This window comes from Carlito syrichta, unplaced genomic scaffold (genome assembly GCF_000164805.1).
Source record: "Carlito syrichta isolate Samal-C Ts95f unplaced genomic scaffold, Tarsius_syrichta-2.0.1 Scaffold312174, whole genome shotgun sequence".
Taxonomy (NCBI): Eukaryota; Metazoa; Chordata; class Mammalia; order Primates; family Tarsiidae; genus Carlito; species Carlito syrichta.
The window spans coordinates 358,046-385,652 of record NW_007256270.1 but is presented as its reverse complement, the minus strand read 5'-3'; the positions used below and the strand labels follow the sequence as shown (position 1 = coordinate 385,652).

The following is a 27,607-nucleotide window of genomic DNA, read 5'->3' as shown; positions in this document are numbered from 1 at the left end:
GAATGGGCTCCAAATCCAAACTGAGTGGTGTCCTTCTTGTAAGAGAATGGTTGTGTGAAAACACACACAGGGAGACTGGAATTATGCAGTAATAAATGTCAAAACTGATGCAAATCATCACCAGCTAAGAAGAAGCAAGGAAGATGTGGCCTTGCTAACACCCAAGTCTTGGACTTACAGCGTCCAGAACTGTGAGGCAACGAGTTTATGTTGTCTTAAGTCACACAGTTTGTGATACTTCGTTACGGCAGCCCCAGCGAACTAATAATGCTGGTGGCTGTCAGCCAGGCTCTCCTGCAGACTAAGATTCCCAAAAGCAAGGCTGGAGTAGGTGTGGCAACTGCACCAGTGCTGGGGACATGCCACACCAGGACCCAGTTTGGCAGATGAGAATCAACTGGTTAGAGGGCTGGGCTAGGTCTTCAATGAAGAACCTGGTTGCACAATGTTACCTAGAAGTCACTGGGGGCAGGGGTTACGAGTAGATGGTCTCACCCTGGCTTAAGGTCAATATAACCAGGAAAAAAACTTGCACAAAAACATTTAGCATGCTAAGAAGTGTCCCCTTTCTTCCCACATGACCCTAAACTGTCTTTATCATTAATGACACATTAATGCCAACTGCTCATGATACAGGCACCAGTTAAAGAATTCTTGTTATTAAATATCCTTATTGTCCATTCGGATGTGGATAGGGGACTGATTCTGATGCCAGAATGGCAGATTTTTGAGTCCCCCTTAAGTTCACCTCTCCTTGGGAGACTCTATGCTTCTAGCCTTCTGCATACTTTGCTGAGGACAGTGGCTCTAGATAAATCTTCCCATTGCATGACATATTTGGCCTCTGGGTGCAATCATACATCACTGGAGCTCTCTCAATGGGGTCCTGTCTCAGGGGTCTCCTAAGGGCAGGGCAGCTTCCACCTGAAAGAAAAGTCATCCGCATGAGTTGTCGGCAGGTGGCCCAGCTAAGGAGAAAAGCCACTGCAAATATTCCATCCCATTTTTTAAAAATTGTAGGAAGGGAAGAAAGAGTCCTCCCTTACCTGCAATAGAGAAATCTGGATATTTTGGCAATAGCCCTTCGTGCTGCAAAACTTTTGAAGAAGGAGCCAGAGGTGGTGTGGAGTTGAGTTCATATATTCTAAAATAAGAACAGAAGTCATCAAGTTGCTCCTTTTATTAAAGAATAAATGCAATATATGCAGGTCGTGTATAAACATGCTATGTTCATTTCTAGTCCTTATAGTTTATCCTAAAGGTAAGGATCATCATATCCTTTTTACAGAAGAGAAAGCTGAGGCCACAGAAGCCCTCCCATGCAGTGCCATGGTATCCCCTGCCTTCTTGCTTCCTTAGCACCCTTGGGCCTCAGGCTGCTGCCAGGTGGCCCCGTGGGTTTTTACTCCCAATTTCTCCCTGCCAGCCAGCAAAGACCCCAAGTAGGGATGCTGGGGCCTGCTGAGCACAGATGGGCAGTGGAGGGCAGCTGCCTACTTAAAGGCCCTGCAACTACAAATGAGGCATCTTCATAAGACAAACCACACACAGAAGCAGTCCTGCTGCTGGGATGGGGGCATCTGGTAAACCCCTGGCCTGGGTCTGCCCTTCTGCCTTGATCTTGTGCCCGGGGTTATTTCCTGAGCCAGACTCACTCCTCATATGGTTTTAGACGTGCTCTCTTGGCCCGCTCCACGATGTCCAGGAAGTCCTTGTAGCAGTTTCTGGCCATGACAGTGTACCTTGTAGCACAGCCAAATTCAGTGACCCTGGCTCTTGGGAGGTAGCCTGCCCAGCCAGGGATTGGGGGCTCCTGGAGTGGTTTCTTCACATATTTGCATTCTGTAAAAGACACCAGGCTTCCTGAAGGCTTTGGAAAGCCACATAGTGGGGAGTTAGCTGGCACCCCAACAGTTAACCCAGGGTGAGCCCCAGTCATATAGGTGTGCTAAGGGCAACCACCACTGGTTGGGTGATTCAGTGTGCGAGGCACGTTGGTAAGAGCTTTACAAATAGTATCTAATTTAATTCTCTCACAGACTCTAAGAGGTTAGAACCATTATTACCTCCACCATATGGTGGAGGAGACTGAGACCTTAAAGAGGTTGAGAGCCTTGGCCAAGGTCACATAGCCAGGAAGTGATGAAACACAGAATCAAACCTGGCTCTGTCTTGCTCTTAAACAGATCCTTGCTTCTGTCTCAGGCTAATCAAAAAGCTTCAGATATCCCTCTGTGACTGTGCACATTAGGAAGAGAATCAAGAGAAGCATCCAAGTTAGGAGAAAACACATCAGCCTCAGCACCAGGGACCAGCCTTCAGGACTGACTCTGGCTGGCTGGGTGACCTTGGGCAGGCTTCACTGTCCCAACTGCCTCCTCCACTTGCTAAGAGCTGGAAGGCACCCTTGGGAGCATGTAGTCCATCCTTCCCTGCCCTAGATGAAGAAACTGGAACCCAGAGAGAGGAAATGAGCTGCCCAAGATCACACAGCCAGAATTCACAGAGTTAAGCTAAATCCCAAACTCTTAGGCAGATATTCCTTGTCATGCTTGGAAAATTTAAAACACAGCAAACATGTCAATTATCACGTATTCTTGAAAAGTCCTCAAACAATTATAAATAAAGTCACAATAATAAAGTCAATCAAGCCATTAATTTTCTTGTAGGACTTTAGACCTTAAAAATAATATAGGTCAACTCATTGTTATAATTCTTATGATTCCTTGTCATTGGTTGTTGTTGTTCAGTATGAAGCCCCTTCCCACCAAACTAGTACCTGGAAGAGCTGAACTCAAAGCCAGGTCTGACCTCAGAGCTCATGCACTGACCTCTGCCAAGAGACACCACCTCTCGAAGCCTCACTTCTCCTATCTCTGAGATGGGAATAAGTCTGGGCCACATAGGACTATTAGAATAGTTAGTAAAATTAGGGTGCCCAGCACAGAGAAAGCAAATAAAACATGGTATCTACCGATCTAGAAGCTGAGGCCTGAAAATCTGTGACTTGCCGAGGGTCTCTTAGCTCTTAGGCTAGCATCCTCTTCCCTGACCAGGACTATGACCCTCTCCCCTAGAAATGCATCTGTGTCATTTAAAGAAACTGAGCGTTTCCCTTTTGCACTGACTCCTGGGGATTTGGAACTGTGCTGGATTCTGTGTGCTCTGTGGCAGCTCAGCTGGCCTGTGAGGATCTGCACTTGGGACTCGAGGTGAGGGAAGATGATTTCAGGGTGTTGGTACCCAGAGTCATGGGGTGGTACTGCCGGTAGTACTGGTGCAGCGCCCGCAGGACCGTCTCCTCGGAGCTGACGGGCTTCAGTTTCGGGGCAGTAGCCACTGTGCAGCGAAACTCCTCCAGCTGGTCTTTGTAGCGTTGTGTGCTCTCCTGGAAGGTTTTCAGACAGTGGTTCATGTCATCCTCATTGGAGGTTCCCTGGCAGCTGAGGAATGGCACAAAGCCTGCAAGAGCCGATAGAGTCACAGCATTCAGCAAGGCAGCCCAACAAGGAATTCAGAGCAGTCCAAGCTCCCCAGAATTTCAACCCATCACTTGGCATTTCTTGCACAGCCAACAACACTGCATTTTACCAAAGGCCATTAATGCAAACAGTGCTGTTGTTTCCACTGGGGCTGGGCCCTCCCAGAGCCACAAAAAATGACCTTGAAGCTGGGAAGGGAAGGCCTGTTTCAACAAAAACGATGACAGTAATATTCTTTGATAGCAAAGCCTCTGATGTCAGCCTGAACATAAAATGGGGAAAGCACTTAATGGGCCAAAATGATAGTCTGAGGAGTAATTGAAATTATTCATCTTTTTAGAGAGAAAGCTTATTTTCCTCGACACTTCCCAAATGCAATTTGGGATCTTTCTTGCCGGACCATCGGGAAATTGCAGGCTTATTAAAAGCAGAGACCTATCACACAAAAAGTAAATTCATTATCTACAAGACCCACCCCTAAACAATTTTTCACCATTTCCCACCAAATAACATATAATCATTACAATTAGTATGGGTAAAACACAACTATTTATTTAAACTGGATGCTGAATCCTAAGTACTATAATATTGTCACAATAAGGCCATTTTTTAAAAGAACAAATGGGGAAAACTGGTTAAGAACTTGGTTTTAACCTGCAAAATATATAAATAAATCTCTCTCAAGATTGAAGCCCAACATTTTGACCTTTGTCCCCAGGAAACAAAGCCTGGCTTCAGAGATGAAAGCAAAACCCTTACTCCCTGAGCTCTTCTCTGGAAGAATGTAATAACTAGACTGCTCTTGACAGTGCTGGACAGTCTTCTTTTAGGGGATGCAGAAAGGAATGGGACCTTAAGAACAACTTTTGTGGGAGACTTGAGAAAACCCACCTTGGAAGGACAGGCCCCCAGATGATGTCTATGCTCTTTGCATCGTGTCTGTTCTGGTCTAAATTCATTCAACAAGCATTAAGTGTTTTCCGCATTCCAGGCCGAGTCCTGGAAGATTTGGCCTAAGTTCTGTCTCTCCATTTATCAGAACCCAGCTCTCAAACTGCTCTTTTCCTCAATGGAGTGCTCTCAATGCTTGTCTTAAAGCTAGAGCACCTATTACCGGCCCAGTCAGCTGAACAGACGTGGATGTTGGTCAAGGCAGGGACAAGACAGGACCAGAACTCCTCTGCAGGGTGTGTTCACACTTACCACTGTAGCCTGCTGTGATTGGCAGGTTTCTCATGAAGGTCTTAGAAGACTCCATGATTTCTCTTTCTGTTAATGAAGAGGGAATGAAATGGTCTCATCAAAAGTCCTGATTCAAGAACTTACTGCACATGTATGTGAGTCTTTGGGAGTAGAAGAATAACCTTTTCAGGGGCTGAGACTTAGCGGTATCTTACCCAAAACCAGTGGATATAACTGGCTTCAGTTATCAACCAATGGCCTAGTACATTGCCTTTTACATTAACTTAGATAACAGGTGTGCACATCACCATCCACCAGTGTCTCCCCTCCCTGGAGGTCCCCTTCCCTCCATCCATCCAAACTTCCATTCTTCCATCCATTCACTTGTCCAATAGTCATGAACTATACACATACTGTGGCCATAAACTGTAACAGAGTTGAGAATATAAAACTGAGCAAGACCCAGAGGCCCCTGTGTAAGGCTCACGAGTCTTGGGGGAAGGGAAAGATGAGGAACCCACACCCTCATAGTTCCTTCTTATCCAGGTGAAATCAGACTGCAGGGGTGAATTATTTCAGCCCCCACTATCACCCTTGAAACATCTTGCAGTGTCTGGGGATTTTTTTGGTTGTCACAACTGGGGGATGGAATGACCAGGACGATGCTAAAACTAAGCACCCTGTAATGCACAGGAGGGCACTCCACAACAAAGAGTTAGAGTCAGTCCTGGCTTGAAGGGATTAAGAAGTTCCAAAAGGGCTGACGCGAAGTCTAAGGTAGGTGAGCAGAGGGTTGGGTGGTGGGGGGGTTGTCCATTGCAGCATCAGTATATGTGAATGCTGCCTCTGGAGCAAGACTCCTTCCCTCTTGGGCAGCACTGAAAGTCCCCCCAAATGGGCAAGGCCTTGCCAAGTCCTACCCTGCCAAGCTGGCTCATTTCTTTAAAGTGATTCCCTGGAGACCAGGACAAAGGGATTCAGGGTGAAGGGGAAGGACACAGTCATGGGTTGGTGAGCCACAATGGGAATTGCTAAGACAGTTCGGCTCCCACAAGGCTGAGAGCAGTGAGGACTGGATCACATCTAGGTGAGTCTAAGCCCTGGCAGCGCGGGTCCGGCTTCTGAGAAGAGGGGCTGGTCCTGGAGACAGACAGAACTGGGTGTGAATCTTTGTCCCATGCATACCACCCACCTGCTTACCAAGAATTGTTCTAGAAGCTTTACATGTGTAAAACTGTTTAATCCCCTCAACAGCTCCATGACATGTGGGGGGGGGGTTGCAAAAAAACTGGAATTTACTTATTTTAAACTGTGTATATATTCTGACATATTTCAACTTCAGTCACCTTCAAAATACTCACTGTTTGATGCAATACACCTATATGATGCTTTTTCCACTGGTCAAAACAATTTTTGAAAAAAACACATCAATTTTTCTGCCATTTTTTGTTTCACCTCTTCCCATCGGTAAAATGTCTCCCTTTGAGGATTTTTCCATCCAGGGAAACAAAAAGAAAGTCACTAGGGGCGAGATTGTGCAAACAGGGAGGGTGGGGCATGGGAGTCACGCCATTATTGGTCAAAAACTGTTGAACACAGCGTGGTGTGGGCAGGTGCACTTGTAAATCACCCACCACGGAATGGGTAGATGGGACGAATCTTCAAGAAAAAAAATTCACTGAATCCTAATACAGCTTCTCACAACAATGCTAGCTGATACACTGATGCTGATGGGTTCCCAGAGCACTTATCTAGCAGGGGAAGCCTGTACTACAGGAGACCCAACACTCCCCCCTAAAATAATTCCGGGTTTCTTGGTTTCTTATACATGAGGATTAAAAAGACAACATTTAAAGAACACTGGCTATGCCCACATGACTGAAGCAGAGCTGCATTTCTGTTTAATCTCCACAGTTTCCCCAAGAATTAGTTCCTGTTAGTATCCTCATTTTATAGAGGAGAAAAATAGGGCGCAGAGAGGTTAAGTAACTTGTCTAAGGGTTGTAGAGTGAAAAGGGTGTGAATGGATGACCTCTCAACAAACTCTCAGGAGTAGGATATGTTGCCCAAAAGCATCTGCTGAGGCGGGACCCCACCCTGCGGCTTGCCCGGAGGAGGCAGGCAGGGAGAAGCATGGAGAGGAGGAGTCCTGACAGGGGACGCTGGGAGAGAGCCAGAAAGGATGGCAAGCCCCCTCCCAGCCACCCTCTCACCATCCCACCTGTGGCGCTCACCTTAGTGGATCAGGATCTTGCCTGGTGGGGCTTCCTGCCCACCCCAGCCTCTGCCTGGGCCTCCCAGCCCCTTGGCCTCAGGCTAGGCCTTTGTGCGCTCACGAGGCGGTGGAGGGAGGGTAGCCATCCCACCAGCCTGCCCCTCCCCCTTTCTCGGAGGGCTGGGGGGGGCGGGGAGGCCGGTGAACAGAGTGAATCTGGGTGCACTTCCCTCAGCACCTGGGTCAGCCTGGGTCCGACACTCTCCTCCGCACTTGCCTCCCCCAGTGGGGAGGCAGTGGCACGTGTGCAGCTCCGGGTCACTGCCGCCATTTTTTCGGCGTGGAGACCGAGGCTACCTGGATCTGGGTTGGGCCTGGAGGTCCGCTGAGGGAAGCGGGTGGGCGGGAACAAGCCCCCTCCCTGTGCTAGCTGTGGAGTGTGGAGTGGAGGTGTGCGGGCCGGAGCTGTTTGAAAGGCAGGGGGAGGAGGTGCGGGGTTTCTGCATATGGGCCCTCCCCTCGGCCTAACAACACCCCCGTCCTCTCTTTCTGCCTCCTGTCAGGGAAGCCTGGATTTTCAAGTGGCCGGGACAGGTTAAGGGGGCAGAGAAGAGGCAGTGCAGCGCCAGGAAGGGATGCCCGGGGACGGTGAGTGTCCTTCTTTCTAACCTTCTTGTTTTATGGGAACCAAGGGGGGCCAGCCTTCATCTCATTGGATTGAAACCCAAGATGTTCACTGTATGACTCAGATAGAAGGGTCCCGGATGGTTTTACAGACAGCTAGCCCTGCTGCTCCCTTTACAGCAAGACATCGAAGCAGGATGCCTTGTGGCACTACTTTCCAGTACACTTTGTTGTTTGTTTACTACAGCTTCCAGCCTTCCCTACCTCTGCTTCCCTGGAAATTAAACTTCAGATGAAGGTTAGTGGAGCCAGCCACCATTTACACCTCTCTTAGTGTCCTGGGACCCCACCAAAGGTCTCCTGGAAGCTTCTAGAGACTACTCTGGAGAGTGTGGGGGGTGGACACAACCAGTTTAACGTGCCTGCTGGAATGCCCAGGGGCAAACATCGGTCCCAGGCCTTCTGCATGTCTTGAATGACTTTCATCTGAGTACAGTGGAATTGTCAGTAGCCACCCTTCTTATCTGCTTTCTCTCTAGCTAGACTTGCATTAATGATGCAAGCTTGGAGGACATAGGGGCTCTGTGGACATCCATGGAGCCTTGGTGCCAAGCAAACAAAGGGACTAGTCTTGCTGGAATAACTCAATAAAGCTTACACTACCCCCAGAAAGGACCTGAAAATCAATCTCTACTTGAGATGGAGTGGAGGGGGAGGTCAGTAATGATCTGTCTATAATTCTGTTTACAAACCCAGAATAGGGAGAAAATAAAAAGTTCTGGGCCACATGAGATCCAGAATTTTGTTTTATTAGACATCTGTGAAGACAAGAGAGTTTGCAGACACAATCCTGTCAAGTTGTGAACTGCTGCAAAGTTCTGTGAAGTTTGAGTTTATCTTGTAGTGAATAAGACCCCAACAGCTGATATTTTAGAATATTGTTCCATATTTCAAGCAGATGAAAGGTGTGACATAATGACCGATGTTTATACTAGTCATCCACTTAAGCCATTTCCCAGCAAACATATGCAGCTTAATCACAGCTATTACATCTCTACAATGTGAAGTTCGATCTTCGACTAATAATGCATTTTGACTCCTGTTTATATTGGTGCATGCGATTCTTTGCTACCCTGGCAATTAACCAGACCTGGACTCTAAAAGCTAAACTTGTTCTAAATAACATTCTAAAGGTAGGGCAGCCTCTATCATCTGAACTCATCTTAGCCATCACATTGCAAAAACATTTGTATGGCTCCTCCTCTTTCCTATCCTGTCTGTAACTTGTCTGTCATTCAGCATTTAATGCCTGCTGTGTACAGAAAGTGCAGTTTCAAAGGAAATTCTTGATGGTTCTGCTTCCAAGAATCATCAATATCAGATAACATGCCAGGGACAATTGAGTAATGGGTCAAGACAATGGGCCTTCTTGATACTTTCTGAGATTAGAATATGTGTCCAAGTGTACTTATCCAGTGCTCTTATTTTAGAATATTTCAGTGGGGGTAGAGGCAGGGAGGGATGGAATTGAAGGTTTCATTCAAGGAGTCTGACTACTGGGGCTGCATCTCTGTGACCAGAAGAAAGTCCAGTCAATTTATCACCCTCTTCATCATCCATTTGCCAACATTACAGATTTCTATCAGCTCATTTAAGAGAAATAGTTAGAAAGGAGACATCATTAATGCAAGGCAAGAAAGGTTTTACATTAACCCAAAAAAAAAAAAAAAAAAAAGAGATGCTTCATCATATTCCATTTACACTTAACCCAGTAGAAAAGCTGATCCCTTCCTTTGACCCTGGCATACTGAAAACATCACACACAGCAGACCACACTTAGCCTCAGGGTGATTGCTTTGCCTCAGAAGAGGTTGATGACCCCTCAGGATGAGAGGTTTCTTAGGCTGTTCTGCACAGTCACATTGTTTACAGAACCAGAATTGCTCAGCTCTCAAAGTCTGTACAAGAATGCAGGCTCCTCTAAATGTAATCTGTGAATCTTTGGGAAGGATGTGCACGTAGAAGGGTCTATTGAAGCTCTTGATCCAGGGGGATCAGGTGTTCAGAGAATTCCGACCCCAGGTACCTCTGTCTATTGCTCAGTCTTGCATACATGGTCCAGAGCTTGGCATCAGCACAAATTGATGATTAGTGAGCACAATTTAAAAGGAAACTGGAAAATCAAGGGCAGCAATATCAACAACAAAAACTAAAGAGCATTTTCTCTCTTTTTTAAACAAGAAAAGCGTGTTGTAGAAATAAAGATTCTGTACAACATTCTAATATTATATGTACATAAAATTATATTACTCATAACTACTTTGAAAAGTCTTATTTGTGGAATATGGCTGGCAACCCCAAAGAAAGACCCATACTGTTTAGCTTTTGAAGCAGAACAGGTAGCAAGAGAACACTAGCAAACACACCTTTGTGCCCGGATATGAAATCCCGCTACTAAGTTATGTGACTAGCATTCTCTAGTTCTGTGGTTTGTTCATGTTTCACATTCTAGTAAGAAATTCTGCAGCAGGCGATATGAAAAAGAAGACACGTTAATATGAAATGTGAAATGCTATTGAAAATCTGCATATTGGCTATGATAATGGGTCTGTGAATCCAACTCACACTGGAAGTTCATTCGCTCATTCACTATTCATTCATTATGCATGCCTCCAGTGATTTCATGAATTCCAGCAGGTGGAAAAGACAGCTTTGAACAGATCAGATGGGCTGTGAGTCAGTCTTGATTCTTTTTCCTCATTAGGCTTCTGAATGTTAGAGAAAACAGTCTTTGTACAAGGGAGAACGGGGAAGGGGAGAATGCAGACCCTCCAGTTGGTTCCTCAGGCAGCCCTGTTCTTCGGGTTCCTTTTTGGCAATGTTTTTCCTCCCTGGGTGGGTTAAAACTGCCTCCCCAAGGGGAGTGGAGCCCCAGCTCCACACACCAAGAGGACACAGTGTGGAATCACCTTCACGTGTAAGCCTTCTTCCTAAAGGGACCCTAAGGGGAAGACCGCAGGGGGCGGTTCGTGGTCAACAAAACCTAAAGTTAGAACTTCCTAAATTTCAGTTGAACCATAAACACCTATTGTATACACTAAAAATGCAAATTGGGGTCACTCCTCCAAGAGTCAACTTCAGTGAAAAAGGGAACCTGTTTTTAACACACACCCAGGCAATTCTGAGCCACAGACCTTCCTTGAAGAAAACTGGCTTAATTCACCAAGTGTAGATTACAAATTATTTTTAAACAGACTTAAAAACTAAAATTTTAATTAACCATTTCATAGAGCAGATTCTCTTCCCATATTTCACAATGTACTCCTTTCAAAACAAGGGAATAAATGGCCAGAATTCTTACAGGGATGAAGGTGAGCAGGAAGAAGTGGATTAATTTAAAATCTCTCTGCTTTTCAAGATGAGGGGCTCTTCCAGGCTTGGTGATGTGAACAAGACAAATTGCAACCTCATTTTCACACATAATTCCTAGAAGATTAACTAGAATTACCCATGAACTGAGAAATCAGGACTTGGCATTCTGGGAATTATATCACAGAATACAATTTGCCATGTGTCAGTAACTCTTTAATATCCATTTCCGTCAAAGCAAGTTTTCACCTGCTGAAAAGTTGAGGCACCTTTCATGCTCATACAAATCCTAATGGATCAGCCAAGCCTACGATTTTTCTTCCTGGAACCTCATCATTTAAATTATATGGGAACCTAAAAGAGTGCCCAGTGTAGGCAGTCTTCTATGATCAGCTAAAAACATTCCAAGTTCCCACTGAATCACCACTTTGAATCACATGATGAAATGAAAAGAAATTAACGGCAGATGGGTGACATTTTATATTGACTGCCATCCAAAAAATTTTAAAAGAAGAGTCTCAGCTGAAGATCTGCTCATGGCTCAAAGATCTCATTTTAAATCTAGAAAGATAGCAATAGGGCATCCTAAATTCTGTTTAATGGAGTTCTGTTCAAAGCAAGCTCAACCACTGCTGCAGAAATGTACTGATCCCCTTGTCGGTGGCCGTGTCACCACTTTTGTACCTATGAAAACTAGCTGTTCTCCTAGGATCCTTTAATTTCCTATGCCCAAATCGTAATCTTAATTTCTGATAATTTTTCTGACTCCAGTGTGCCCTCAAAAATCTCCAACTATTTCTAGCCCTGGTTGTTGTCATTTTCCCTGCTGAAATTCAAGTGGGCAATGGTGAGGGTCAAGGTCAGGGGAAAAAGGTTGAGGTCAGCAGATGCAGATAAGTTGCGTCCAAGGGGACAGGTGATGGGGAAGGACGGTTAGTAATTTAGGAAGTCGATCCCAACTTTGACACTCTTCGAGGTGGCTATATCAACAGCTGTGGCTTTGATCTCAGTGTCCCCGAACTGCATAAGGGTCTGGATCTCCCTACGGGCGGGCACCGCTGTGCCGCTGGTCCCTGTGAGATCCAGGCGGAGTGTGCCACACTTCTTCACCCCAGGGTCGGTGATGAAGCTGACGTCATCATGCTCAGAGCTGTAGATGTTGATGACAATGACCAGCTGGGAGGGTTTGGCCGGGGTGTAGCTACGCTTGACCAGCTCACCCAAGGCCACAGACTGGTCAGCAGAGATGAACTTGTCGAAGACGTCAGTGCACCAGCGAGTGCCATCCTTCACCAGCAGCTTCTCAGGTGGGTGCTTGCCCTCTACATAGCGGTTCAGCACACCCACCCCGTAGGTGAGCGGTGACCGACGCACCTTGATGACTGCGGGGTCCAGGCCAAAGAGGACTGCGCCCTTGAGGATGGTAAGGCCTACGTCCTGGGGGATGATGATCCGGCACTTGTCCCCAAAGGCAGCCTGCACTGCCTGCTGCAGGAGGGGAGCCTCAGCAAAGCCACCCACTAGGAAAAGGAACTTGACAGTGGACACCTCGGGCTTCTGGAACAGGTCCCCTGAAAGGGAAGAGGCAGAGAGAATGCCCTGTCACCAAAAGCCAGCGAGCAAGGGGAGAACTAAGCTGCCTGTGTCTGGGGATAAATGGACAAAACTTCTTGGGCTAGGGGAAGGCAGGCTGACTCTGAACTTGAGCAGAATTTCATAGAACAGGTCCTTTAAAGAAAGGGAGTCTGCACACCAGTATGTTCAAGAATAAAACCAGAGCTTCTGCTAAGCAGAAACCCATTTTAACATAAATGGTGATGCTTTTAAGTAGAATGTATTATGCACAAATGAAGCTCTCCAAACCTATGGTTCTGTTGAGTAAGCCATTCCCTGATTTTCATAAAAACCCCATCCTACCCTAGGGGTTCTGACTTGGTAGGTGGGAGGTGGGGTGGGAAGTTGATGGGGAGGACTTGGAGTCTGTTGTGTGTCCCCAGGTGAGTGCCACCAACATAGGGTAACTGCATGGCCAGGTTCTCTTTACCCTCTTTCAGGAGAACTTCCTTTGGTTTACACAACAGTTTGTTCTCCCCTAGCAGGGTGAGGAGTCCTAATTTGTCCCAGTAAATCAAAGACTAGGCATTTCCCAGGGCCTATCACTCTCAGGTAATGTGGCTTGAAGCTTCCAGCTCTCTGGCTTTTGAGACCAAACCAAAAGCCCAGGTGAGACAGGCTCTCAACAGCTTTGCAGTACATGAGGAAAGAGCTCTGGAGCCTGTGCCCAGCAACTTCCCTTCAATATACCCAAGCCCTGCCTACTCACAGCTGGGGAGCCCTGGCCTGTGGCTCCTGGGCCCGGTTTCCCTGCCAACCTGACTCCACATGCACTGATTTGTGATGCTGGAAAAGTCAGTCACCATTCTCAGATCCGCCTCACTGAGGTCTAAGCCCTGGCTGATACTTACGAAGATGCTCGATGATGCTGTCAATGGTTGGCTTAAAAAGGGCATTCATGGCATCTGGACTCATCCTCAGCATCCCCTGTGAAGACCACTTCACAAAATCCACACTGCAGGAACATGGCACAGAGAGGAACAAGCAATGAGAATCTACACAATAGCCAGAGCTTATCTGCACAGACAGGCACCCTGACAGAACATCTATTACATCTCAGGGGGCAGAAAGGGGTTTGAAAGTCAAAAGCACCCTTGGAACTCCCCTGAACTGCCAGGACCTGGATGCTTAGAAGCTCAAAAGCTAAGAAATAACCTCGCTGTATCTAGTGTTTGACTGTGACCAACCTTCTCCTGGGCTAGAGGAGGCCAAAGCCCAGTGCAAGAGACAAGGAGATAAATAAAGGGCACTCTCTCTCTTGGAAGACCACTCGTTGAATTCAACAACAGTTGGATTAAAACATGTTAAAGGCTCACATGATGCATTTATTATGCTGCTACACAAGGTTACAAATTTGTGCTCAGGTGCATGTCCTCAGCCCTCCAGGTGCCTGTCACATGGCAGGGATAGGCCTGATCCTACTGGATGGCCCTTATGGTGTCTCTGTCAAAGAGGTAGCTTGTCCAGAAGTGGTGGTGTGAAGCAGAAAGAGTCCTAGACGAAGAACTGGGATTGGGGGACTCCAGCCTGGCCACCACCACGGAGGAGATCTGGGACTTTGAGCCAGTTGGTTTCCATTTTCTCTGAGCCTAGGCAGTCAGATCTTCATATCTAAAGATCAAGGATAAGAGCACTTGCCTTACCTCTCTTAACAGTGGTTGTTGTAAAGATCAAGTTAAATGCCAGTCTGTGGAATTTTTTGGAAACTTTCTGGCACTAAACTAAAGCAAGGGGTTTATTCTCCAAACCCACAGTGTGTGTTCCACCTGTTCTAAAGTTTGAAGGAGCCAAGTAAATGGAACCTCTGTCCCGGACCCAAAGCATACACCCGTTGCTTCCCAGACACATGTTCTAGATGCTGCCAGGTCTCCCAGACCAGGAATTCTTTCCATGCAATAGGCCAAAGGACAACATGCTGTGTGGTATAGAGTGACCCATGGCTTGCTATGGACAGTTTCCTTAGTGGGAAGGTTAATTTGTGGCTCTCCCTGCTTGTTGTTGGTATATAGGAATGCAACTGTCTTTTGCACATTTATTTTGTACACTGAGACCTTGCCAAAGTCCTTTATCAGTGCAAGTAGGTTTTTGACAGATGCTCTTGGATTTTCAAGGTATAGGATCATATCATCAGCAAAGAGGGATAACTTGTCTTTCTCTTTTCCTATTTGGATACCCCGAATTTCCTTCTCTTGTCTAATTGCCCGAGCTAGGACTTCCAACACAATGTTGAACAAGAGGGGTGAGAATGGGCAGCCTGGTCTTGTTCCAGTTTACAGGGGAAATGTTTCCAGCTTCTGTTCATTTAGCAATATGTTGGCTGTGGGTTTATCGTAGATGGCACTTACTATTTTGAGGTATGTTCCTTCTATACCTAGGTGTTTGAGGGTTTTTATCAAGAAGGGATGCTGGCTTTTATTAAAAGCTTTTTCTGCATCTAATGAAATAATCATGTGGTTCTTGTTTTTACATCTGTTGATGTATTTAATGACATTTATGGTCTTGTGAATGTTGAACCAGCCCTGCATCTTGGGGATGAAGCCTACTTGGTCGTGGTGGATGATTTTTTGAGATGTGTTTTGGATCTGATTTGCTAGAATCTTGTTGAGGATTTTTGCATCTATGTTCCTAAGGGATATTGGCCTGTAGTTCTCTTTTATTGTTGGATCTTTACCCAGTTTGGGTATCAGTTTGGCCACCCCTAATAAATTGATGGACCTAGGCAACAGTCAACAATGAACATCACAAAAGGAGAGATAAGCAGACATCATATGTCCCCTGATACCGTGCAATCAGAAAGACCATCATCCCTGAAGCAGACCTGCCAAAAATTCCAACTTGAATCTGATTAAACCCCTAAGTCAATCTGTCAGTTTTCAAAAAACAAAAATACCAGGGGACAGAACATGCTATGTAACACTATGGGCATGAAGTGAGCAAAAACTAGACAGTAGGAGACTCTATAAGAAAAGCCACCAGTTTTATCATCTAATAATTTGTGAAGGAAAAACCAGGGGGGAACCTATATATTAAGTGGAACTTAGAAGCATAAAATACTTGCTGTGTAAAGACTCATTGAACACTGGCGCAAACTGAAACCATTTATGAGACAATTGGAAAAATATAAATGTTAACTAGATACTTGATATTGAAAAAGTTATTAATTTTTAAGTGTGATAATGGTATTTTGGTTATGATTTAACATGTATATCCTATAGAACTACATACTGACATATGTATGGATTAAATGATAATCTATCAGATTTGCTTTAAAATAATTAAGGGATTCAGACTGGCCAGGAACTGACAATTGTTGAAGTTGGATGATGGGGTATTTTACCTAGTAAATGTTTGAAATATTCCATTATAAGAAGGTTATTAGAAAAAGGTGATTATGGAAGGTAGTAGATATGTAAATTTGTCTTCCTATAATAATCGTTTCACTATGAATATCAAAAAATACAAGGTTACTAGAAATCTATGATTTTTATCTATTATTTTTAAAATTCAGCATCTTCCAAATGCGTTCATTTTGCAACAAGCTGAGACACAAACACTCAGAGTGGCAGGAAACCTAGACTCCCATGGGATTCAATCAACAAATATTTACTGAGCACCTACTGTGTACCAGGTTCTCTTCTAGACACTAGGAATACAGCATAACTCAATTTCCTGGCTTTCATAAAGTTGATACTTTTTTGGTGAATACTAATTAACACATAGATAATACTTTCCAGGTCCCAGGCATTGTGCTAAGCACCTAACCTACATGAATTAATTTCATTCTAACCACAGCCATAAGAGGTAAGTGGAATTATTATTCTAAGATTCCACATGAAAAAACAGGGATAGAGAAGTTTGTTCCTTGCCCAAGGCCGCACAACGAGTGTGTAGGATTAGAACACAGGGTCCACACCTCCTTTCTCTCTCCCATCAACACAATCCACTCCTAGAATGTTCTGGGCCAAAGGTAAAGCCAACTTACTTGCTTTTCCTCAAGGCATGCTCCACGCTGTGCCCACGAAACTTCTTGTAGTAGTCAATGAAGGAGAAGGGCAGGGTGATGTTCAGTGGGTTAGTTCGATCTGGGGCAGCCGCCCTTTTGCGAGACTCAAATGCAATCATTAAGTCAACCCAGGCAGCTGGACGTTTGATTTTGAATTGTTCGATAAAATCCTCTCCAAATATTTTACACAGAAGTTTTTCAAATTCATAATCTACTCCCAAGGATCCATAGGGTCCACCTGAGTTGAGAACAAAAGGGAGCCCACGATGTGAACTGTTAGAAACTGAATCCAAGCTCTGGGAGAAAAAAGGCCTACCTATGACCCATTTAGCATGCCGACTACAGCTGTAAGTTTTTTGTTACACTCTAAAACCCTTAGCAGCTTCTCATTCCATGTAGAACATTTTTTTTCCTACAAAAATCTCTTGTCAACAATCTTTTAAAATAAAATCAATATTTTTATCTAAATAGGAGTATCATAGTATTCCTCAAGAAATCTAAGGGTGGTGTCTCAAAATCAGCAGACCTCATCCAGTCCCTGTGAGACCTACTAATTATTCACTATCCTTCCTCTCCACAGTCCCCCAAAGGGAAAGAGCATGTTCTTGGTGTGGCAATCCGGACCCAAGACAAAGTATTCTGATGGCCCAGGAAGCCGACTTTAGCACTAAGTCAGAGGCAGCATCAAGTTACTATGGCATGACATCCTTCCACAACTTTCAGAAACAAACTTCCTTGGCCAGAGTCTGAAACAAGCTCACTCTATGCCAAAACCCAAGTTGTGATGGCTTGTGCTTTAAAGAATGTTTAATTGCATTTTGCTTTCCAATTTCAAACAGACATTAGTATCCTCTACCGCCTACAATACCACATGCTAGTGGCATGGAAAGAATGAAACTGAGAGATCCAAAACAAGTAAAACAGAACTGTCTGAAAATGGCTCAGGCATGAGAAAATTAGCCACGCAGAGGCTCACCTGTTGCTTTATACAATTCTTTAAGATGTCCCTCTGGTAACCGTATCTGATGGACTGTCAGGTCTACGGTGCCACCGCCACTGTCCACAACCACATACTTGTCACCTGGCACAGAAACAGCTGTCTTTTACAAGCACTACTGGTCAACCCCATCTGAAACAAACTGGTGGGGGGTAACTAGGTATACCCAGCCTGGCACTATCGATTCTCATTAGTACAATAGTTTTGCTAATTAGCAGCACCAGGAGTTACTCATGTCTAAAGAGAATGCAATCATGGCTGCCCTGTGATGCATGGATAATGGTGTAAACCCAGGTGAGTGGACTTTAAGATTCACACAGTGCTGCATACCTGGCACATACTGGTGGGCAACTTCCTGCCATGCAAATAGCACCCCCCAAATCATCTGTTGCTTAACACAAGACTTACTCTGGAACTGGTCAGCTCCAATTCCTACCTTTCTTTTGAAGAGTCGGCATCATTTTTCAACATGCAAAGTTACAGCTCCCAAAAGAGCTCTCCCTGCATGAGTGGTCTTTAAAACCCACTGAGTTTGAACATTTTCCAAAAGTGCAAAAGGGACAAATGGGAATGCATTTTTGCCAGAGACACACAAAGAACCAGCAAGAGCAAAGGACATTGAAGGACGCTACCTTCCTCCAGCTCGGACCAGATTTCTCCTATGACATTCTCCACCAAAAATGTCCGACTCTGCCGATTACGCCGTATGTGTTCCTTAGCTAGTGGCCGACAGAAAGAAAATGACGACGGGTAAGACAGCATGAAAAAGCGGACAGTCATCTGCAGTTGCTGGAGGCAATAGCATGAGGAGATTTAGGGATGAAATGTTAGTGACATTTGACCAAAATGCGTAAATAAGTACAATCACAAAGCCAGCTCTTCCCAGAGAAAGTAGCTGTTTCCACCGGGCCTTCATCTGTTGGTCTGTGTGGCGGCTCTGACCTGTTCCAAATTGAAAAACCAGTCCCGATGAGATTCCCTTCTCCGGTGACATTTTTTGAGGAACAGGTGAATAAAATCCGCCAGTTTTCCGGGGAGGAAGCTCTCTGCCAAACAGCCAGCAGTTCACTCAGCTAAACAATTGCACTTCAAGGAACCTTGTGTGATACAAGGAATGTGGGACGTGTTTTCCTAATCTAGATTCTGGGTAAATGGATTGGGAGCCATTTCCCGACGCAGTTGAAGCCAATTTGCGCTTCAGCCACAAGGTGGCGCGACTGAACCCAAAAAAGCCCTTGCATGGCCTTTTTCATGAACACTGGGAGATAATCTCTGCTTGAGTCTATGGCTCCTGCCATGGCTTGGAGTGCTGAGCAACTGCGATCCCTGTGTGGCCCACAGGGCACACATCACTATCCTTCTGTGTAGATAAGGAAACCAGGTCGGGGGGACTAAGGGACTTGCATTCCCCAAAACTCCTGTCTTGCAACCTGAAACTAGCCCACACACCACAGACTCTCACACCTTTGAGATTTAACTATTTACAAGAAAGTTTGAAAAGCAGAATAACGGAATGTTTTGAGATGAGAAAAGTGCTCTGAAAGGGTACCTGAGAAGCGGCAAGGTACAGCCAAGGTGGGAATCGGCAAACCACTTAACCCTTCTGGGCCTCAGTTGCCTCACCCATACAATGAGGATAATAATAGTTGGCCCAAGTTCCCCATGGGCAGAGCAGGAACTGAATCTCCAATGTACCTTCAGTACCCAGAATGACAGCACATAGTAGGTGATCATGAAGACAGAGCCCCTGGGATAAGACCTGATGCTCTACAAATGATAACTCTGTGAACAATTGAAAGTAGCCCTCTGATGGTACAGACGGGGATTCTGCTATCTACTACTCTGCTGCCCCATTCCACAACTTCACCCTTTCCCAAGTTTTTTTTTTTAAGTCTCTAAGCTGGTGCTGCTGATTTTGAATTGTGTTGCAAACCCTCTGTTGCTGGTTATCCAGGAAAGCACCCATGACCCTCTAGCCTCTTTCAGCAAGGAACAGTGTTTACAAAACATCTTCTTCTCTGGGGATGAGAATGGCTCAGCCAGCTCCAAGTTCTTCAGGGCCTGGAATAGAGTAAGGAGGGAGGCTCCCCTGTTGAAGGGATTCCGGCAAGCCTGGGAGGGTTCTCCAAACTCAAGACCTCTCTCCTGTTCCCAGAACTGGCACCAGAACAGCTTGCTACAGACCTTGTAAAGGGCATTTCGTTTTCTCAGACCATCTAGATAACAAAATGGCATTCATAAAACACAGCCAAGCGAGGCTAATAAGACATGTAATGAGCTCTCAAAAAAATTAGCCCATTTTTCAGGCAAATTAAGCCCAAGACTGGGAAAAATGTATCCTTTACTGATCTCATTCAATCCTGCAGGAGTAAAATAATATTGATGGCAAATCCTGCAATGCTGGGGGCCATGCAACTACTCCATCTCTCCTCAGTGGTGTCCACTGGGCTCTGATCATAAAGGAGCACCTGAGTATCTCAAGTACTCCTGGTCAAGTGCTCTGCCAGGCTTGCCCCAGACAGAACCCCACTCCTGAGAGAGATGTTCTCTTTGCAAAGCAAGGCTCATACCAGACCCCTGCCTCACTGTCCCTCAGAAGGGCAGTAATCAACAATTTGAGTATTTCACAGTCCAAAAAGACCCTCTGAGCACACAGAGACAACATCCAATTCTACAAGCCACAGGACACAAACACAGAGAGGTATGGGGGTCGTATGATGCGTTAAGGGAAGGGAGATAAAAACTGAGCTCTCAAGGAAGGCAGTCACTCAAAAACAGATTCTGCCCCTAAAATGTTCGTGCTATACTTGCAAAAAGTTAAGGAAAAGTTACTCTAGAATTCTCTAATTCTGACATGAAATTTTGTTTATGAACAATTAAGAATCAGCATGTAAGAGATAAATTCAGTCATTCCTCTTTTTTACCATGAGAACAATGAAGATGGAAATGTCAATAAATATATCATCCTGGGTATTTAAAATGTTAAAGCATTTGATTTAGCAGGAAGGCTAACCTCAGCAGGCCTCAAGGAGGCCAAGCTTGGTAGAAAAGAGCAAATCAAGCCCTCAGGTTGAAAGGGAAGCCTGTTTCCATCCATTCCAGGTAACTCAGATCTCAAGTGCTAACACACAGCTGCTGCTGGGCTGAGGCAGCAGCCTGGTGTCAAGGGAGTCTTTTGTCAGTCTTGTGGCTGAGGGTCATAGACTCCTAAATCTTGGGATTGAAGTGCAAAGAGGCCACTGGCCTCTGGGCCAGGTTGCCCCTGGGAAGAGAAAGAAGAGAGGCCTGGAGGAATCACCAAGTATAGTCTGGGCAAGGATGTATATCTGCTCAGGGGGAGCTAGACCAGGTGCCTCAAGAGAGTGCAGAGATGGACTTTGGATGTAGGAACCAAAGAAATCTGGGAAAGAAGCTTGTCTAGGAGGGGAGGACAACTTGGCAACAGTCCTCACTGATGACTTCCCTCTCCTCCTTTTGGGTCTGGGACCTTCCGGGGGGTATGGGGCAGGTATGGGTAACAGATGATGTCTGCCCTTGAGGTCCTCATCCAGGAAGAGAGCAGAGAGCTCAGAGCTGAGGTGCCCGGAGCCACCCACAGCACCCCCACTCAGTGTTGTGCTCATGTTGGTACTTTGACCCTGGCCTAGGATTTCTACAAACCCTGTAGCCCTGAAGAGACCCACAGAGCCCTGGATGCCAGGGAAAACAGTTCTGGGGACCAAGACAGTGACCAACTTGCATGCAGGTAACTATTAAAGAGGAAAATCTCCTTAAAATATCTGCCCTGGGTCTCCCTAAGCAGGCGTTCCTTCTCACAACTAAATGAGCATCGCCTGGGTCAGGAAAAGCCAGCCCATTTGGTCTGTATTTTAAACTCTCAGTTAAGACACATACTGAATTATCACACATGAAGCAACTCCAATGAGTGAGTCAGCAATAAATCAACAGTCTTAATGGAGGAATTAATAAACAGGCAAATGGAATTAGATTAAGAGTCAGTTAATAGACAAGAAAGATTAAGAGTCTAGTAAAATGCAAGGCCAAGAACTCCTCTCAAGCTGCCCTCAGGTTCATGGTGAGAACCCCCTGCCCACAGGCACTTGGTAGTTGACGAACCTGGGTAACCACTGCTTGGTTTGTGGAGATCGTTGGTGGGACCAGATAGGGACACAGTACAGAGGTGCTTAAAGCCAACCTCCTACTGGAGTACCTTGATTCATTACAGCACTAAGTGCCTTTAAAATCATCGGAGGCAGAGAAACATCCAGGGGTCATGGGGGAAGAGAGCAGGAGGGGGAGAGAGAGAGCAGAGGTACCCTGTGTAAACCCAGCTCCTACTGTGTCACTGCCGCTGTACCCATTGATGGCTGCCATGCTGCTCAGCTCGATCATCTGGTGCAGCCGCAGCTTCCGGCAGTAGATGGAGGCTGCCTCAGGCTCCAAGGCAATGATGAGCTGCTCCGAGTTCTCAGGGGAGGCCAGACCTGCCTGGAAGACAGAAGCAGAGGCTGAGACCCAGGGCTCCTTGGGCAGACCCTCTCACAGGAGACCTCAGACTGAAATGCCCAAAGAAGGCACACTCATGCCTTGGAGACATTCCCTGCACAGTCCTCTGCGGAGCTTAACATTGGAATGCTGGGTGCGGGGCCCCAAGCCAGGTGCTCAAATGCCCCAGAGTGGCCAAAGAAAATGCACAAGCACTCTCAGGAAGTGCCAGGCTCTCTGGCCATGGGCCTCTTGCACTTGGGACTCACTTGGCCTGAACTAGAAGCACAGGAGGGGTCAGAGTGAATGTGGACTGTGAGGTGCAGATGGGGTTCAATGCTCAAGTGGTGGCAGGACAGAGTTGCAAAGACCCCAAAACTTGGAAAAACATCACAGAATGGAAGGCAGATGATCTGTTCCTGCTTAAATAGGTCACAGAGTCTGACTGAGTTGAAGCAAACCCTAATCTTTGGTGGCCTGGGAAACAAATGGGCCATCACTAGACCTCAGCTATGCAGACATTTGATTCTGCTGTATGGAAAGCCTATCTGTTACCTCCAGAACTCTAGGAGGGCTCCTGAGGTTTGCTTGCCTGGGGTGACAGATGAGCAAGTGGCTCCAGAAGGAAGCCCGTCCTGGAATCCCATGCGGTCTCTCATTTTCTTGAGTGTGATTGAAAGTCAGCTAGCAGGTATCTTAAGCAAAGCCTTCCCTTAATAGTTTTTATTATACATGCATGTCACATATAATAATAAATATTCCTTTAATAATCCAATCTCCAAGTTCCCATCTGTAGCCTCCATCTGCAAATGTTTGGGAGCTCCACTTGCAATAGGCAGAAATGCCTCTGCTCTGTGACATTTGATCTGTTCCAGACATAGGCCCTTGGGCCTGAAGAAGGGCCAGCCCAGGAGGCCCCAGGACCACCCTTCTGAGAATGCTGAGATAAATGAGCCTGGCTTGGCCTCTAACTAGGTCCCCACCACCTCCCATGGCCTTGAACTGGAACAGGAAGTCTCGCTTGCTTCTGGAAGCTTGTTCAGGTGCCCAGGATTTCCTTGGTTGCCAGCACCATGGAAAACAGAGGCACACTTCGCTCTTGCCACCACTGTGCCTACTTTTTTGCCTCTTCTTAGGGAATAATGGGATGCTGCCTTCATGCCCCATCCACTTGGGAGAAAGGCCCCCAGCTCTTTACCATACCCTTGAGGTTTAGTGGATTCTTCTCGTAGACAAGGTACAGAAGGTTTCCTGATGTCACAAAAAACTTCTTACCTGGGGAAGCCAGCCAGAGCATGGGCAGAGGGGCTTAGGAGGTCCACTTATTGGGCAAGGAGGAGAGGGGGGCATCAGGTTCGAATATTAGGAATGCAAAGGACCTTCAGGGCCTTTTGTCCAACTCCTTCACTTCCTCAGAAAGAAACCAAGGTCCAGAAAAGAGGGATTTCCTGGGATGTGAGACTTTTGGTGCCAAAGTCAGCATAGTCTTGCTCCAGGTACCCATCCTGAAAGTGATAAGGCTCAGGTCTCAAGCCTTGCAGCCCCAGCTCTCCTGTTCTTAGCAACTCCAGTTGCAGGGATGGTGTGGTGGCCAGTCCTGCCTCCTTAGACAAAATCCCTGGACCTCTAATATTTCCTTCTCAATTGGTTAAAAGTTACCATTCTTTTACCCATTTACTCTTCAATGGTATCAAATGACACATTGCCTGCATGCACTGTCAGAAGTTCTCTGTAACAACCTCACCCCAAATAAATCCAATTAGTTATGTTTTAATGAGATACTACCAGTAGGCAGGTGACTCAAAATCTTCCTTCTGTAAACACTGAATGCCTCACAAATGGTAGAACCAAATGAGAACCACACTCGTGCCCTGCTTCATCCACAGTGAACCCCCTTCCCCATGGCCTAGTACCCTCAGCTACAGCCAACCACATGGGCAGTGTCTATACCCAAAGACTGGAAAAGGCTGGGTCTTCCCTTAGTGACATGGGTCAACAGGCCACCAACTCCATGCATGACAAGATTTCCCAATGCTCGCTATTCCAGCTAGTAAAAGTCCCCCGCTTCCCAGCTTCACCCTCACAGGGTCACATTAGACATCCTCAGCACAAAAATGGCTGAAAGATCAAGTGCTCTGTGAAAGAGGACATGGGTCACACACATGCAGTGCCACCAGGAATGGTGAAGTCTCTGAGCCTTAATCCCGAGGGTTCCAGAAGAAGAAATCCAAAACAAGACCAAGAGGAGCCCCCTTCTAAAGGACAGATTTTGTGTTGATCTTCCCATCTTCATAGGTTTGTAGCACCAGGGACCTCACGGAAGAATAGAGGCTACAGAGCCAGCTTCCACAAAACCTGGCGAGGAAGAAGGAATGACTAGCTACAAAGAAACAGCTGGGTCTACATGTACAAGATCCTTTTCCAAAGTTCAAACTAGAAAATAAACGCTGGGGGCAGGGATGAGCCTATGAGTGGAGCCCAGAGAGTTGGTATGAAGAAAAAAGGCAAAAACTCTATGTATGACTCAAAAGTCACATCACTGTTACAAGGTCCCACTGGGATGTCAAATCCTACCCAGTGGGATTTTCCACAGCAAGGCCTCCATGTGGCCTGGCCCATGGCAGTGGGAGATAGGAGGAAAGAAAGAGAACAGCAAAGAAGCTCATTCCTCTACGTACACTTTCCCTGGAATTTGGAGCAGGAACTCTGACTTATATGGGACATTTTATACAGAAGGAGTGAATATATGGAGGAGCAAATAAAATGTAAATAATACAAAGTGCATATACAGAGTGGTGACTATATGGAGAAGTGAATAAAATTCTACAATTCAAGGGCATCTGAGTGTGCCTGGTGCATGACTGACAATCCTGCAAGCTGGCCCCCTCCCCAAGGGCCATCCCGAAGAAGGCTGAATAAGAGAGTCTGCCCACAATAGCATAAGCTGTCCCCCTCAGGGGAAGCCTTTCATCTGTCCCTTCCCAGCTGGGCTGGCCTCGGCTCTACAGCAAAAGTTTTGACCCATTTCCATAGGGTCCTCCCCACTGTACCCGGGAGATGATGCAGCCAGGAAGCAGAAGTAAAGAGGACCCTATTCCCAAAGGGAGGAAAAAGCAAGGTGAAAGAGGAGCCTGGGCAGTGCCTGAGAGGCCCAGGACAAGGTAACCACGCTCCTTTGCTTGAACCAGCCCCCATCATGCTACCTAGTGAGAGTGAGGGGCTGTGTCCCACCAGAAACTCCCATGGAGGCCACAGAGGAGAGCCCAGGGGATGAGGCAAGAGGAGGAAGGCAGCAGACTGCACAAATTCAACCTCCCCAGGAGGAGTCCCAGGGCTGCTGTGAACTCCAAAAAAAGGAGGAAATGCTGAAGAATCAGCCAGACTCTTAAAACCCCAGATGTCTTTATCTCCAGGCAGGAGCGTCCAATGCACGGAAGTAACAAGCTTTGTTTCCACACAAACACTTGCAGTCACCCTCAACAGAAGCCCTCCACCAGGCAGCCCTCAGGAGACCTGTGGGTCTATTTGCCTGGGATCAGGCCAGGGTCAACTGGAGCAGAACACTCTCTCCACCTTTGCTAATTCTGCTTTGGAACTGGTACGTCATGGTTACTATTCCCATGTGAGCTCTCCCTGCACTGGGGCCCTGCCAAGCACTTAAAATATTCTGTCTCCAACTCTATAGATAGTGTGAACATGTGCAGCGAGAAGCTAAAAGATGGAATGTTTTCTCAGGGCAGCAGTCAGGCCTTCTTGCCCCATGGCATATTGAAGGTGCTTAAGAGGTAGACAACGAACAAATGAATCCACCATCACTCTGGCCAGTCTTCACTCTGCAGTTTCCTGACCCTCATTCCTGCTGAACGGAACATACACATTCCGCAGCTATGACCTGTGGATTCGACAAACAGAAAGCATCTGCACCAAGAACACGCTACCCCATTTGACTCCTCCAAGAATCTGGGGCAGCAGGAACACCATCGTAGTAGCTTTTTAGAGCCTTTGTCTGTGATCACAAGCTCCACTCAGGAGAAGCAGGTGAGAAAATCGCACTCCAGGGAGACTGAGGAAGTGAGGAAGTGGCATTTACACTGACTACGCTGCTCCTCAGCCCTGCAAGCAGCCAGGAAAATCTTCCAAGGAACTGTGTCCACAGCTGAGAAAAGTGGACAGACCAACTAAGCACTCAGCTGGTCTGTGGTCAGGCTACAGCTGCACCAGCTCTGGATTTCAGGCAGTTTTGTTTTTCCTGATGATCATTTTTCAGTGCAGCTTGTTCAGAAAGGGAAGCAAATGCAAGCTGGTCTCCATGTTAGATGAGATCATCATGCATATGGGAGCAGCATTGGTTTAACAGGTTTCCGGAACCTACTAGAGTTACACATTTTAGGCAAAACGCCTTTAGAAATAAACTAGACTATTTCTTCTCCATGCTGTCCTCAGATTCAGTGGAACTATATTCCTGTTCTAGGTCTTTTCTAAAGGCCTCAGAAGACAAATCAACTATTTTTTCTGCTACTATCTTTTCACTGTGTATTCTTTTTCATTTTATGAAAGTTTCTTTTTCCTTTTTTAAAAAAATTAAGTTGGGGCTTCACTCTGTTGCTCAGGCTGGAATACAGTGACATGAGCACAGCTCACCACAGCCTCAAACTTCAGGGCTCAGGAAATGCTTCCACCTCAGCCTCTTGTGTAGCTGGGACTGCAGGTGCATGCCACCATGCCTGGCTAATTTATTTTACTTTTTTTAGAGGTGAGTTCTCACTATGTTGCCCAGGCTGGTCTTGAATTACTTAGTTCAAGCAATCCTCCTGCCTCGGCCTCCCAAAGTGCTGGAATTACAGATGTGAGCCACCATGCCCAGTCATACTGACCGTTCTCAAAGGATCTAAAGGTATTATGAGTCTGTGAATTCCAAAAAATGGAGATTTAACCCATCTCTTCAACATGCAACTGATGCAAGATGAGTTTTGGGAGTTTCACGGATGAAACTGTGTACCCTGCTCTGCAGTCCTCGTGGATAGTGAGTCATAAACTGTTCGAATGGAGGCCCCAGAACTCCACACCTGCCTGATGGAAGATGCTGCCCAGAGCATCATTTCCCAGCTCTGTTTCCAGGTCTCCTTCTCTTCCATCTGGCAGGTGGGAGGGTGAAGCTCAGCCCCCATATGACTGTGCCATGAACTTGTGCTCAGGAGGCCTCCAATAAGCCTAGAAGGAGGGACTCTATTTTTCCCTTGCAAGCAGAGTAGATGTGACTGCTCCCCAACTGTCCTGATGGAATACTCATTCTACCTTATCCTGCCAGCTCTTCTGCCTAAAGTCAGGTTGATGGAATGCACTTTGGTTGGAGGGGTTGGTGGGCAGCCTGCCACCCTGTAGAAGGAGACACATATCCACCTGATTAAATACCTTTCACATAGATGGATGCCTAGTGAAGGTCAAAAACAAAGCCACAAAATCACTGTACCAAAGCTAGTCAACACTGAGAAGAGGGTCTCTGTCTGCAGTGTGTCTCTGGACTTCAGAAAGCAGTTCCCCATATCCACAAACGCTGGTCACATCTGTCCCTGCCTAGGAACTGTGGACCCTTTTGTCTCTGAGGTGCCATTTTGATTCCCTCCCCCCCCCCCCCC

The 27,607-nt window shown here is 46.3% G+C and overlaps 2 protein-coding genes across 2 annotated transcripts in view; both read right to left on the bottom strand.

Moving 5' to 3' along the window:
• Window positions 1-747: 747 nt before the first annotated feature.
• On the bottom strand, window positions 748-4,748 carry CUNH10orf82 (chromosome unknown C10orf82 homolog). Its single transcript, XM_008069677.2, has 5 exons — window positions 4,686-4,748; window positions 3,244-3,462; window positions 1,656-1,842; window positions 1,047-1,144; window positions 748-924 (listed from the first exon to the last, which is right to left on the bottom strand). The coding sequence occupies exons 1-5, from the start codon at window positions 4,738-4,740 to the stop codon at window positions 773-775; spliced, it is 711 nt and encodes a 236-aa protein (XP_008067868.1). The 5' UTR covers window positions 4,741-4,748; the 3' UTR covers window positions 748-772.
• A 3,543-nt stretch (window positions 4,749-8,291) lies between these two features.
• The window catches only part of HSPA12A (heat shock protein family A (Hsp70) member 12A), a 155,085-nt gene continuing 135,769 nt past the window's right edge, over window positions 8,292-27,607 (bottom strand). Inside the window, exons 7-12 of the mRNA XM_008069674.2 lie at window positions 21,803-21,974; window positions 18,119-18,205; window positions 17,466-17,570; window positions 16,469-16,727; window positions 13,338-13,441; window positions 8,292-12,443 (exon numbers count right to left, since the gene is read on the bottom strand). Of these exons, the coding sequence (XP_008067865.2) occupies window positions 11,806-12,443; window positions 13,338-13,441; window positions 16,469-16,727; window positions 17,466-17,570; window positions 18,119-18,205; window positions 21,803-21,974 (1,365 nt within the window). The 3' untranslated portion in view covers window positions 8,292-11,805. The remainder of the gene's footprint in view (window positions 12,444-13,337; window positions 13,442-16,468; window positions 16,728-17,465; window positions 17,571-18,118; window positions 18,206-21,802; window positions 21,975-27,607) is intronic.